General features: G+C 45.0%; 1 protein-coding gene across 1 annotated transcript in view; it reads right to left on the reverse strand.

Moving 5' to 3' along the window:
• Positions 1–463: 463 nt before the first annotated feature.
• hivep3a (HIVEP zinc finger 3a) overlaps positions 464–15,150 on the reverse strand; it is a gene marked incomplete at both ends in the record, with an annotated part of 33,967 nt that continues 19,280 nt past the window's right edge. Inside the window, 4 exons of the mRNA XM_079521994.1 lie at positions 464–1,021; positions 1,715–2,152; positions 5,095–5,555; positions 14,739–15,144. Of these exons, the coding sequence (XP_079378120.1) occupies positions 464–1,021; positions 1,715–2,152; positions 5,095–5,555; positions 14,739–15,144 (1,863 nt within the window). The remainder of the gene's footprint in view (positions 1,022–1,714; positions 2,153–5,094; positions 5,556–14,738; positions 15,145–15,150) is intronic.

Raw genomic sequence — 15,150 nt, forward strand, 5'->3', positions numbered from 1 at the left:
GACTGTGTAGCATAACCTTTGACTTGACTTTGATTCAATCAAACAAAAACAAAAAACTGGTCGACAGGTCTCTGAACTGTCCACAACAACCATCCTCTGAGACACAGAGTGACTGGACAGAAGTGGCGCCATCCTCACCCATAAAAGCCGTGAAAGCATTCTGTGTCATTTGGCCTTGTTGCGTAGGCTATTTAAAAAGAGCAGATCTACAAGCTCGCAGCGTGTCACTTGCACATATGCTATTTTTGAACGTCTTTGAAAAATCTAAAAGTGTGAGAACTACTGATTTAGTAAGGAATTTGCAGAATGGGCCTCAGGCCTTAATGGGCTCAAACAGCCTATAGCGAGGACCAATTATGCGAAGACACGGTTGAAAAAAACGAAACAAAAAACGGATTCGACGTTTTTAAGACGTTTTTCTTGCACTCGTCCCTATAAGGGCCTTCGTTCCTTGCCTCTCCCGTCAGCGGTGCGAGTGGGAGGAAGGAGCCTTCTTGGGGCCAGCTGCTCCAGTCTGGGCCTGAACGGCCCTCTTTGTAAAGTGTGCATCTGTAGCCGCTTGACACAGAGTGCCCGCCTTGGCATCCGACCGCGAGCAGCAGTGGCGGTCTGGCGAGGAGGAGGAGCGGTGACAGTGGCAGCCGGCGGGCGGCGTGGTTTTGCTCTCGTTCCTCGGCTCTCCTCCGGACGGCTCTGGTGATGACAACGACAACAACGACGAGGCGGTTTCTTCTTCTTCCCTCCCGGGCAGGCGCGGTGGAGAGCGAATGCGGCACGCAGCCGTTTCCCTGCTGCTTGCCCCGCGATGGTGGCGGGAGGAGCAGCTTTGGGGGCCTCCGTCCTCCGCTGGCCCTTTGAGAGGGTCTCGTTGGCACCGGAGCGCAGCGGATGCCGGCCTCCTCCTGCCCTCGCCCGCTGGCCCTGATGATGTTGGGCTGCTGTGCCCGCCGCCGGTGTTCCTCTTCCCCTGGGAGCGATCCGTCGTCGTCCCCTCGCAGGGCGTCGTCGTCCCCTCGCAGGGCTGGTACAGATCACATGACAATTTAGAATGTTGTAGACATACCACATTGCAGTGCATGGTGGAAACTGGAAAGTATAACTAAAAATACATTTACTGCAATTTGGAGGTATTTGTACTTTACTTGAGTATTTCCAATTTCCAATACTTACTCTTTTACACCATCTCAGATCCACATATTATACCTTTACTCCACTACATTTATTTGAAAACTTTAGTTACTATAGTTACTTTGTTGATTTTGATTATTATTATGAAACATACATTAACCACTTCAGCCCTATACATTTCAGCCATTTGAAAATGTCTTTCTGCATGGAGGCTGAAACCACATTCAAACATGCCAATGAAAAAGAAAACAGAGATAGGTGACATCATAATATCATCCACTCCTCTAACCCCTCCCCCTTTATACAACAACAGCTGTGGGTGCGGCTTCAGTTCAGGTGGATCACCACCCATCAACACCCACCAGGCAAACCAGGCATACTTAATGAACGGGTAGGCGTGTCAACATAAAAAAAACATTTTAACAAATACTGTACACAAAAAAAAAGAAAAAAAAATCTTCCTCCTTATATAATAATAATACCTGATGATCATGTTTTAGGGTGGAAAAAAATCACGGCACTCCATCTTTAAAGCCAATACTGTTGTACTTTTCCAGATAATACGTAATGAAGCCTCCCTGCTCACCCTGTGATGGTGGTGGGAGCCGCTGTGTGTGCCGTCCTCCTCCTCCACCACCGGCTCTCGCTGCTGCAGCAACGCAGCCGACCCCTTCCGCCCCCGCCCCCTCCTCCTCCTCCTCTTCCTCCTCTCCCCCTCTGGCACCGGGCTCGGGTGCCTGCTGGCGTTCCAGGAACCCTCCTCCGTCCCTCCCTCCTGGCGTGGCGGAGTTGTTGAGGGCCCCTCCTCAACAACTGGACTGGACTGGACTGGCACGGGAGTCGGCGGGGGTCTTTTCGTCACCAGGGTGTACAGAGGGGCGGTGGAGCAGGACTGGACCATGTGGATCCCCCCGATGGGGATCATGAGGCTGGGGGAGCGGGCGGGATGCTGGGAGTGCAGAGGCAGGTGGCTCAGGACTTTGGGGGGCGAGTCGCGGGGCGAGAGGACGGGCGCGGCCCTCTGCTAGAAGAAATAGGAGAGAAAAAGATATATAATAATACGTTGAAACCGTATCACTGTGATTCATTCTCAGCCTTTTTCTGCCATGATTGTATAAATGTATGCCTCTGTACTTTGTACTGATAATAAAGTATTCAATCAATCAATGCAGTCAATGAAGTATAGGGTTTAAAGGGATAGTTCACCCCCCAAAAAATATTATTTTCTGTCAATTATACATTATCAATCACATATACAAAACCACTAAAGTAAAAAACCTAAACCTAAACACCCTGCACAAATACCATACCATAAATACACAAATTAAAGTGCATCACTACAGTGTTACTCTAGTCTTTTGAATAACACACTTAAGTTTTAGTCCTGTTTTAGTCATCTGAAATCTTAGTCTTAGTCTAGTCTTAGTCGACTAAATATCAAAAGCTTAGTCTTTTAGTCTTAATCATTAGCCGAAAAACCCCCCCCAAAAAAAGAAAGAAACCCATACATATCTTTTGAAAATAGCAGATCTACAAGTTCATAGATTGGCTATTTTCAAATGGCCGAAATATATAGGGCTGAAGTGGTAAATCTAAATATATGTTTAGTAATACAAATCTAAATCTAAAAAGTAACTAGTAACTAAAGTTTACAGTAAAGTACAATATTTTCATCAGGGATGCAGCGGAGTAGAAGTAAAATGATTACGAATTGGAAATAGTAAAGTAGAAGTACCTCAAAATTGTACTTAAGTACTTTACTTGAATACTTAGTTACTTTACACCACTGGTTGTTGCACACGTATGTCTTAAGTTGTCTTAAGTTGCTCCACACTTTACAGGGAGCATGCACCTCCCTGAACTGGCCATAACCAACATGTATTCTAGGAATTATATTTGGATTTTGTAAGGAGTCAGTGTGCTGGAGTTTCATCTACAATATGTTTTCTTCATAAGCTGTCACGGTCACGGAGAGATCATTTCTCACATGTATTTTGGTCTCTGAGCCTGTTATGGTGCGTATGTAGTATTTGTTATGCGTATAATTAATGGCGGTTACATTGTGGCATTTGCTAACCATGCCACAATGTGTGACCCTGTCGGTTTAAAGTCCTGGCATTTTAAATACGTTTCGCTTTTGGCTCACAAAGCTAATCTTGTGTGGTGAACAAGTCAAATCCCAGTAAGTCAACATTGAAAAAACAAATATAGATACCCTACAGTAGACTGGGAGGTTATTTTTTTTTAAGTCACACCTTTATTGGAAAAGGAAGGAAAGCCACCCCGTCCACTTTTATATCGCTTCAGCGTGGAGGTCTTAAAATAAACGTGCGAGCGATCTCAAATAGACACAGTGTGTTTTTCCTGGGCAGCCGGGTGATAAAACGAGGGGCAGAAGTATCGTTAAATAGCAACGATTGGAACCACATGTGTGTGACGAAAACAAAGTTGGTGAATATCTCACTTTGGCCTACCTATTTAAAAAAAGAAACGTATTTTCGTGGCTTGAGGGTTCTGCTATGGTTTGAACCAGTGTTTCCCAATCAGGGGTCTGGGTCCCCCTTGGGGGATTGGGCTGGGGTGCACGGATCACTGGGCCTTGTTTGGTTGGAGGTAGTTCCAACATTTTAAGACATGTTGCACAAAATCAGAACTTGGTTTCATCCACTTCAACTTTGTCTGCCTGTATGTTCTCCAGTGGCGGAAATAGTACGGTATATAGTATAGAGTAAGTAAGGTTATACTTAAAACTATCAATACTGCATTATAGAACTACTCTGTTACAAGTAAAAGTCTGGAATTCAACATGTACTTAAAGTACCTAAAAGTAGTCATTCTGCAGAATATCTCATTTAAAGTTTTCAACTGTATAAAAACTAGCCCCTGCTTGTAATAGCCACTGCGACACATTGTGAGCTTGTAGATCTGCTGTTTTCAAATGGCCAAAATGTATTTAAGGCTTAAGTGGTATATGTATGCTTTGTAATAATAACAACTAGTAACTGAAGTTTGGATCCGAGATGTAGTGCAATAGAAGTGTAAATTATTGGAAATTGGATTTTCTCAAGTAAAGTACAAATACCTCAAAATGTTACTGTAAATGGTTAATGGTGCATTTACATATATATAGCACTTTTATCCAAAGTGCTTTACATAGATTGTGCATTTCATTCACCCATTCACATTCATACACAGAGGAAACCATGCAAGGCACCAACCTGCACATCGAGAGCAATTAGGGGTTCAGAGTCTAGCTCAAGGACACTTCGACTCTAACTGGGAGATCCCCGGATCCATGCGGTTTTCCCATCCTCTACCCCTGAGCCACTGCCGCCCATGTACTTAGTTACTTTACACCACTGTATGTTCTCAATGAGATATCAGTCTCAGGGGTAGAGTGGCCGCCGGATAGTAACCGCAAGGTTGCCAGTTCGAACCCGGGCTCCTCCAGAGTTAATGTCAAAGTGTCCTTGAGCAAGACACTGAACCCCTAATTGCTCCTGATGTGCTGGTTGGTGCCTTGCATGGTTTCCGCCGCCATAGGTGTATGAATGTGTGTGTGAATGGGTGAATGTATGCACAATCTATGTAAAGCGCTTTTATGCTATAGAAATGCACCATTCACCATATAGTTGCTTTCGGGCAGAAACCTCTTGTCCCCTTATTTTAACTGTTTTGTGTTTTTTCCTAAATTAATGCTCTACTTCAAATGTTGAAGTTTCAATCTTGCTTCTTTTGAATTTGAACTTTTGGACACCATGAGGTTCCCACCCGGCAGAGACGATAATAGGTCTAGCACAATGTAACGGGAATAGACGCCTCGCGTTCTCAGATGATGCTGACAATAAGCCTCTCCAACCTACTTAATACATCTCCCACTAGGTTATACTTTATCTCTCCCAGCATTCATGCTGATTATAACTGCTAATGTGTGCAAATATTAATTATGGAAAATGCAGCACTCACCAGCCTTGCCTTGGACGTCAGTATAGCTGAACGTCTGTCTCTAGGCTCGGTCGCATGTGCGTCTCTGGACTGACAGACTGCCAGGGTGGCGGCGGGGGCTCCTTGGAACTGGATGTCACGCCTAGGGGACACTTGTGTCAATGGGGACACCCCCCGTCCCACCGTTGAGGAGGAGACGTGACAAGAAGACGGAGACAAGCGATCGGGCGATGGGTGCGGTGCGGGAGATGGGAGGTTGCGCGGAGGAGACAGCTCCGCCCTCAGAGGCGTGGGGTCGTCAAGGGGCTGGTGGAAAGGTAAGGAGGGTGTCGAGGGAGAGGACGGTGCAGAGGGAGAGGTGGAGGAGCCCCTTGAGGTCGTCAACGCAGAGGGGTCGAATCGTCGACGGGTAAACAGGCCACGTCGGGAGCCGGCCGAGGCAACCGTGCACTTCGGAGCCCCCAGTTGGAGCGAGTTACAGTCTGGATGGGTTGGGTGCTGAGGAGGAGAGGAGGTGGTCTGCCCCCTGTCCTCCTCATCGCCCTGCGTGTTCTCCTCATCCCCAGTAGGGTGCCTGCTGTCGTGCGGTTCCGGGTGCGGAAGATCTCTTTGATCGTCCGGACAAGCTGAACATTCTTCGCACACTCCTGTGGGACGTGGAAAATAAATAAACAACGTCTGGAATCAGTGACCGCTTCTAGCAGATGAACCTGATCATCAATACGTCTCCGCTATAATTTACAATTTAGGAATTTAGCAGACGATCTTATCCAGAGCGACTTACAATGAGCAAAATAAACACACATCAAAGAGAGACAGTGTAGTGCCTTAATCTAGGATCACAGGTAAACAATAACCTAGCACCAGTCTACAACAATATATAATAAAAAAAATAATCAGAGCATTTGAAACTATAGGATACCTGGTATACAATGAACCTAGCATAATGTTTAAATATTCACATTTACACTCAAAGGAACATAATGGACATTTGACAGATGTACAAATGGTCATATACTGTACGTATGCATTTTTGTCAATAAAAACATAAATCAATCAATATTTTTTCCCTCCACCCCCCCATTCGTTTGTCACAGTTTTTCAATCTGATCAACATTCGAATTTGTTGATATTTAAGAAAAAACTGCGCTAATTCTCAAAGTTACGTTATAAATATCGGGTTTCAATGTTTTGAATTACACATCACTACTGGCAATAACCACTTGAACCCCAGCGTCCACATTCCGGGCAGAAACAAAATAGCCGATCTACACATTGTGAGCTTGTAGATCTGCAGATTTCTAATAGAATTTGACAGAAGAAATTGGGGACAAAGTACAGCTGTATCTCAAGTCCAGTTCTCGTAGGACTACAGGAGGTTTAAGTGGTTGAAAGTGGCTCACAGTGTCCCAGTGTGCTGCTGCTGCTGCTTCCGTCCTTCCTTCCTTCCTTCCTTACCTTGGGTGTTGACTGCAAAAGTGCAGAGCTTGCAGATGCAGGGTGTGGAGTGTGGAGCGGGCAGGCAGGTGTGTTTGCGCAGCGCGTCAGGGCACTCGCGGTCCAACGACGATCCACACTCGTCCTCCTCACACTCGCACGACTTCCCCCCTCGGCGGCCGCACACGCAGCCATAGCTCTCACTGGATCTGTGGCCAGTTGAGAAGGGAAACCAGAATCAACTATACATTTGCTTAAGTACTGTACTTATTAAGTACAATGTTGAGGTATTTGTACTTTTACTTGAGTATTTCCGATTTACAATACTTTGACTTCTACTCCACTACAGTACATCTCAGAGGCAAATATTATATTGTACTTTTACTCCTCTACAATAATTTGATCTGCATAATGACTACTTTTACTTTTGGTACTTTAAGTACATTTTGATGCCAATGCTTTTGTACTTTTACTCAAGTATGTACATTTTTAATTCCGGACTTTTACTTGTAACAGAATATTTCTATATTGTTTTTGCAAGCCGAGCCCGATCTCACCCAAACACTGTGACAGATTTTGGCGTTTTCTAGTAGTGTATGTAGGGGGCGGCGGTGGCTCAGGGGTAGAGTGGCTGGATGGCAACCGCAAGGTTGCCAGCTCGAACCCGGGCTCCCCCAGAGTTAGTGTCGAAGTGTCCTTGAGCAAGACACTGAACCCCTAAATGCTCCTGATGTGCTGGTTGGTGCCTTGCATGGTTTCCGCCGCCATCGGTGTATGAATGTGAATGGGTGACTGTAATGATGCACAATCTATGTAAAGCGCCTTGGATAAAGGCGCTATATACATTTACCATTTACCGGAATTGCCAATCCGTGTTATTTCACTGTGTTTGGGTGAGATCGGGTTGGCAGGGGGATAAACTGGACAGACGGGGAGAGGAAGGAGAACACAGGTCAACAAAGATATGTACATGTAGATTCCTACGCATGGCATAAAACAGCAGGTGTACGTGTGCTGTACATGAGATTAGACACAAGGTGCATGTTAATCTAGAAAGGTGTGCTTCTCAGAGCACAGGACTCCTCCGGTTGCCTTCATAAGTCAAATAATTTGCAGGAGAGAGTGATAGGCCAAAACGTGAAGGACCCTCTTATAGCACCACCATGAGGCAAATTAGATTTGAAAGCAGGTGAAGTGCATGGGCTGTGCAGCAAAAGAACGGTGTGGACTTATAAGACCTATAGTCTTTATATCACATACAACACACGTCATCTCTTTGCTATCAGCCTTGGCACGTTTCAACGACAGCTGTCTATTGATGCCGGCCCTCGAAGCAACCATAGCTGCGATCGATACGAGTGTAACGCGATCCGACGCCAAGCGGGCCCCGCGGCACCTGTGATCCGACACCAAGCGGGCCCCGCGGCACCTGTGATCCGACGCCAAGCGGGCCCCGCGGCACCTGTGAGAGGCTTTTAAGCATCTTTCATCCAGCGACTGTCTGTTTGCCAAAGTTTAAAGTCGGTAACCTCGTATCTCCACGTTTCAACTTTGTATGTCTTTTCGTAAAATGAATGCTCTACTTTGTCACTCTCATTACCACAGTGTCACGCAAATGTAGCAAAAACAGCAGATCTACAAGCTCATAATACAGGTGCATGTGTTGTAGATCTGCTATTTGCAATCATTCCTTAAGTGAGAAAGTGAAAGTGGTTAAGGTTTTATAAATATCGAACCTTGTGACTAAATCACAACTCCATTAGCTCCATTGGAACACAGGTTCCCATTTTCTGAAAATTAACACTTTCGGACATACGTGGTTTCCCCCCCGACTAGCGACATTGATTTTTTATTTTTTACTACACACACACAGTGAGCTCACACTGTGGCAGCCGGCCCGGGTTGGGGGGAGGTTCGGGGGTGTTGGAGGGGCTCCACCCGTAGGTGTTGGGGTTGTGTACCGAGGGTCCCTGAGCAAAAGCCCCCCACTTCACTTCACAGCTCCAACAGAGGGGCTTTCATAAGCCAAAAAGCCAGAGACCCCCACCCTGCAGCCCCCCCTTCCCCACTAACATCCACCACCCATTCCAAACAAGAGTGGTGAAAGAAATAGAGCTACTCCGAATATAAGTAAAAGTAGCAATACCACAATATAGAAATACTCTGTTGCAAGTTATAAAGGCCTGTATTGGCATCAACATAAGTAGTACAAGTACAACATATTGTCAAAACTGTGTTGTGAGCTTGTCGATCGGCAATTTTGAAGTAATAGCACCGCAACATTGTATGTGAGTACAGTACTCGATAAAAAGTACTTCAGTTACTTTTTCCCACCGACTGCAAACAAGGGGAGCCCGCGGCTCTGCAGCCGGCCAATAAAAACAGCGGAGGGAAACCCTGCCTGTGCCCATGAGCAAGCCAGCAGCTGCTGGTCCAAATTAAGCATGAAAAACACGGGAAATGAAAACAAAATTCCTTCGGCAAACAATCATTACCATTATAATGTGTTGCTTTTCCTTTCTATTTTGACTTCATGCTTTATGGGCTGAATAAACCGAGGGGCAGGTTGGTAATATCTTATGAACGGTGGCATTTATTTGCAAGGCTTCTTTCATGTTTTTTAACGCGGGCGCTGAGCAAAGAGAAATGTTACACACGTTCCCCCCGCTGACATGTTTGCACACACTTTACTGACATATTAAGATGACGAGCAGAAACCTTGTATCTCCATATTTCATATAACTTTTTATGTTTTTTTTTTTCTTCCCGTAAATGAATGCCACACTTTGTCATACAACTTTGGGTAGCAAAATTAGCCGTTCTACATGAGCTTTTGGATCTGCTATTTTTGAAAATATTTTAAAGTTAAAGTGACAGCTGTTAAGTGTGTCTATGGGTTATTATTATTATTTTATTTTTTGTAACAACAAGAGCTTGTGACTAATAACGGCATCCATTGGAACACTGGTTTCTTTTTTTTCTCCTTTTACTGAAACGTATCAGTTTTGGACATACATGGTTTCAACCCGACAGCGATGATATATTCAAGGAACAGCTGTGGTCACACGGCCTCTAATGCAAGAGCCATTCACAAATCACGCAGTAGATTTATCATCAGAAGTGCCGGGGGAGAATGAATGGGCCCTTCACGCAGAGCTCTGTGACAGCGCTTTGCACATTATTTTCTTGTGCCTAAAGTACACCAAAGGATAAAACATCAAGGCACACCTGTAGCCATGCGCGTGCAAATACAGTCTCTAAAACACGTGTTATCACTCTTATCACACTGTTAACAGAAAATACAAAGTTTAACCATTTAAACGACCACTTCAGCCATTTTCAACCTCTCCATATAATTGGTCCTCACTAAAGGCCTATTCACACTCCAGTTTTAGTTTTAGATGATAAGGTGGTAAGCGACTCACCGCCCGGTGAGTCAAAGGGTACCAGATGTCCCCCTTTGCGTGCAGGCACAGTCCCTCATTTCCAAGACTTTTCAGGCCTCCCACAAATTGAAACCCTGTCCCACATTGTGATTGGCAGGCATCAGTGTTAAAATGCCCTAATAGTCCCCTAATACTTGACTTTCTGTTGTAAAGCTCCCTCATTGTCTCTTTTCCTGCAAGATGTGTTTTTAAGCCTGTTAAAATAACATGAGAAATATCCCCTAGGCTACAGTACCAAGTCGGCCATACCACCCATGACCAAAAATGTAATTTTAAAACAAAATGTGAGATGCCAGAGGGGTTTAATCATAGGCAATATTAGGCCTATGGTTGAATATGACATGAGGCATTTTAACGTAAATAATAAGTTGCTAACCACGTCCCGTCCCACTTGTCCCACACAAGCAATACTTCTGTACCTCAAATGAACAGTTTGGATCTGGACTGGTCAACCTACTCACCTGAACTACTCACCTACTCTCTGTTTTTACTAACCACCGTTTCGGTGGTCACCTTATCACCTAAAACTGGAGTATGAATTTAATGCTCATTGTAATAATTATGGTACAATCTGGTTTATCTACTCTGTCTGTGTCTCATTGGTGGGCTGTGGACAGTTCAGAAACCTTTCTTTTCCTGGAAAGTTAGCATGCTATAACGAAAGCCATTGTTGTCAGTTGTCACAAAAAATATAATATAATGACACACCCAAAATAGGGATGCCGGGTTGAAAGTCACTAAATGATTTAGTTAGCTTTGTTAAATGTACAGAATAATAGATTCTGTATTGGTACTGTGATCTTTGGCGCCACGTGGTCTATGATGAAAGGCCAGCGTTGAAACACCTTGTTGCCTCTTTATTGTCCCCTGAACAGATTGAACAGAAGGTGACGGAAAGTGAGAACTGAGGCGTGAAGATGACTCACTCGCTGTTGGGGACACTGCGTGACGAACATCGACTCACTGTTAGAGGACGGCTGTGACGAACGCGGACGGACGGGACTCTCGGCGGGGGACTCGTTCGCAGACATGCTCCCCAACCTAAATCCGGCGCACAGATGGCGCATCACAGTCAGCACACAGGGTCACTCAAATGTTTTGAAACGTTATCAAACAAGCGTCACGTCTAAACTCCAGGATCAGCTGTTGTGTCAAGAAGAAACCACATTAAAGCCCGCCTCTAGTATTTTTGAGGCGTTTTCTTTTCAGCGGGTTTCATGTTTTTCGTAATTTGTATGCCAACTGGAACATTCACCGATTCCAGACTGGTCTAAAAATAAGCACATTTTGGGTGCAAAGATCAGCACCCTCTTTGAGTCGACCGTGGGAATCAAGCTGCTATAGTCAGCCAGGGCTGCTATGGAGCTGCTGAGATGAGACATATTTTCTCATGTTACAAGTTTTGATGAAAGAATCAAGGCCCTGACAAACTGAAAGCACCACACGTCAATCAAAAGCAACCGTTGTCTGTAAAGGTGGTAGTAGTAGCCATACTGGAGACATCAAGTGGAAGCTTAAAACCTGCCAATTTGTCTTTCAGAGCTTGGTTCTATTTCGGAGTGTAAGTGCTCGACACAGACCGGAAGGAGAAGTGAGTGAATGGAGTAAAAAAAAGCAGGTAAAAATATCTTGCATCTCAATTGGATTTTTCCTGCATAAAGAAAGGTCAAATAAAACATCCAGTGGGCTGTTTATTTTCTGACTGCTGCGTCTGTGTGTAGAAGACCGCTGGCTACAGGGAGCAATGAGGGACATTCCACACGGCCGCTACAGAGTCTCAATGCAAAATGTGAAGCAACAATACAGTAGGCCTATATGTACAGCCGGATTTAGAGACTAATATAGAGGGTATACAGTACGTGTGACATCATCATCATCATACCCAGAAGTTATGCAGAAGTTACGCCTACGAGTGGCAAAAAACTACTTTATGGCTAACTCCACCACCTCTCTCACAGTCTCATGCAAGTAATTGACAATATATAAAGTCACAATTTTACTAACTTTGATGAGGCAGTATCAATTACATATGGAATGTCAGAACAGGTCAGCTCCATATATGGAGATCTAAGGGTTTGAGGTTTGAGGTCAGGTAAGATGTAGAGTTGCTGGTCAATATTGATGACATCAGGGATCTCCATATGGGCTTAATATTGATGACATCAGGGATGGACCCTGATGATGTCACGTGATGTCACATGCTCCATCCCTGATGATGTCACATGATGTCACGTGCTCCATCCCTGATGATGTCACGTGATGTCACGTGCTCTCTCACCCCGACCAACCAGGAAATGCACGATTCCATAGTTAACTGCGACGTTTGGTCGCAATAAAGACTCACATAAACATGTAACAAATGAAAAGATGATATAAATGCTGGGCTCCTTCACTGCGTCCCAATGTTGGATGTAGAATAGAATGTGTTTCAACCAGACGTGTGTGTGCGGACAGTGCCTTGTGTAAATCAGGTGTCCACAGGGGCAGAGGAAGCCAGGTAGTTTCCTGGCTCGCGGCCCCCATCAACAGACGGCCTCTGTTGGCTCAGACGGCGGGCCCTTGGCCCTCAACCGCGCACAGTTTCCACAACAGACGCAGGACTATAGCGCCATAGGCGACGAGGTACATGCAGTACGTGCATGCATAAGCTGCGAAGCTGTGCTCGACGCCAAATGCGTTGCCGACGCATGTAGACAAGACGCACAAGGACTCCCCTACGCTCTGGACTATATGCTGTATCGCAAATTGTTTTATACCTCACGGGGCAGTATTTATTTTAACAACATTCATATAGACAGCAAAAAGTTAATCTAATAATGTAAGAAAACATTAGAGGAAGTGCTGTGGATTCTCCTCTTGGACGCACGGTCCAAATGTAATAACCCTCTTATCAAAACTCATGTTTAACGAACATGTATCCCAATACATTACAGCCGGGTGTAGTGATCCTCAAACAGAAAAGAAAAGAAAATCAAGGCATGCTCTCAGAGAGGTATCATTCTGTTCCAATTTCTTATGATATTTTGTTATAATCGATACTGTCTGTATTTTCTAAGCGGTCTTGCATTTTAACCACATAAACCCCAGCAGCCATATATTGTGGGGAAAGCTTTCACAGACAATAGCATCGTAACACGTCGCAGCGTGCTGCTATTTCCAGGTAAAACTTTCCCCAAAATAACAGAAAACAGAGAAAGAACACTCTTATCTAGCATAGAGCCCTGGGAGACTCCGGTCAGCCACGCAGGGATTGGTTAAAGCCTCTTTGGATAAATGTATCTACATTTTGGAACACAGTTCTTATATTAAGTCATAATAACAAAGAAAGGAGAAAAATAAAATCGATGGAATTTTGGAATATACTGTAAATGTCTCTATGGCCCAGGGGACATACGCAGCTCGACGTCAGGAGGACTTCGGTGCTCTGCAACACATGGACTATTATACACGTCTTCTCTGTCGGGTGGGAATCCTGATTCCTCAAATGTCCAAAACTGTTACTATTTAGGATTCAAATTCAGAAAGGGCAAAAGTAACAGATAAAAGCGTGGCGCGTATAACTTGTAGATCTGCTACTTTTGATGCTTTTGTGTGACACTGTAGTATGATCAAATAGGGCAGTGTTTTTTTTATCCCTTTTCATATCAAGCCATCCATTATTTATTCTGAATTTGAGCCACAGACCATCATTTGATGAGATTTAGCCTCTCAGACCCAAGACGTTGGATAATATTTTATTAATGCTGTATTGATGTGGTAGGCTACCATACCGTAGGAGAGACAACAGGCAAACAATCAAAATATCAATTCTTCTTCTTTCTTTTTCTTTTCTTTCTACTCTTGAGAGCGTAAAATGAAACCAAATGGACCCTTTAGACATCTATAAGGGTCAATTTTGTTATCAACTTTCCACCATTTAGCTGAGCACCACCTGGAACCCCTTCAAGGACCACTGGTGGTCCCCGGACCACTGGTTGAAAACCACTGAGGCAGGGCATTAAATTACATAAATAAATGAATACATAATTAATACGTAATACTTAATAATTCATAATGAATAAATAATAAATAGTAATAAATAATAATAATAACATAAAATATGGAAATGAGAGGTTTCTGCCCGGCAGCAATGATCTAAAAGTTTCTTACAGTGCTAACCCAGTGGTTGAGTCACCTACCGTACCTACCGTCTGGCATAGCTGCTAACTGGTGGCTGGGGCTGGTGTTTAGGCCACGTCTGCACCTCCTCCCCAGATTCCTCCTTCTTCTCCTCCTCCTCCTTCTCATGTGAGTTTGACCTGCTCTGTCCTGCAGACAGTAGTTTACAGTAACAAAGTACATTTACTGGAGCACTGATTCTAATTTAATCCTATAGAACACTAAATCCAGGTGATTTTCACCCGGACAATCATGTGATTTTCATAATGTTGCTGATGTCTGAGGTGGGTGCATGGGCCCTTCATGATGGGGTAGCTTCATGATGCTCAGTGACAGAAGGTAAGGTATTATGTTGCTATTACTGTATATAGCAACAACTACACACAGAGGTGTTCCCAGCTTGAAATGTATAGCAAATGTTCCTGGTCTAAATGGGCTAACTCACGTTTACAGATTTGACAGAGCAACTGGGGTTGAATACTCCACCACTACCTGCAGACTGTCGGCCCTCGTCGGTTGGTGTGTGGCCTCTTGTAGACTGCAAACCCTCGTCAGTTGGTGTGTGGCCTCTTGTAGACTGCAAACCCTCGTCGGTTGGTGTGTGGCATCTTGTAGACTGCAAACCTTCGTCGGTTGGTGTGTGGCCTCTTGTAGACCGTCGGCCCTCGTCGGTTGGTGTGTGGCCTCTCGTAGACTGCAGGCCCTCGTCGGTTGGTGTGTGGCCTCTCGTAGACTGCAGGCCCTCGTCGGTTGGTGTGTGGCCTCTCGTAGACTGCAGGCCCTCGTCGGTTGGTGTGTGGCCTCTTGTAGACTGCAGGCCCTCGCGGGTTGGTGTGTGGCCTCTTGTAGACTGCAGGCCCTCGTCGGTTGGTGTGTGGCCTCTCATAGACTGCAGGCCCTCGTCGGTTGGTGTGTGGCCTCTTGTAGACTGCAGGCCCTCGTCGGTTGGTGCATGGTGTTGCTCACAATGCTCAGACTGCTGGCCCTCGTCACTTGGCATATGGCCTCGCTCACAGGACCAGACGTGCATCTACAC

The sequence above is a fragment of the Electrona antarctica genome, assembly GCF_951216825.1.
Source record: "Electrona antarctica genome assembly, chromosome: 15".
Taxonomy (NCBI): Eukaryota; Metazoa; Chordata; class Actinopteri; order Myctophiformes; family Myctophidae; genus Electrona; species Electrona antarctica.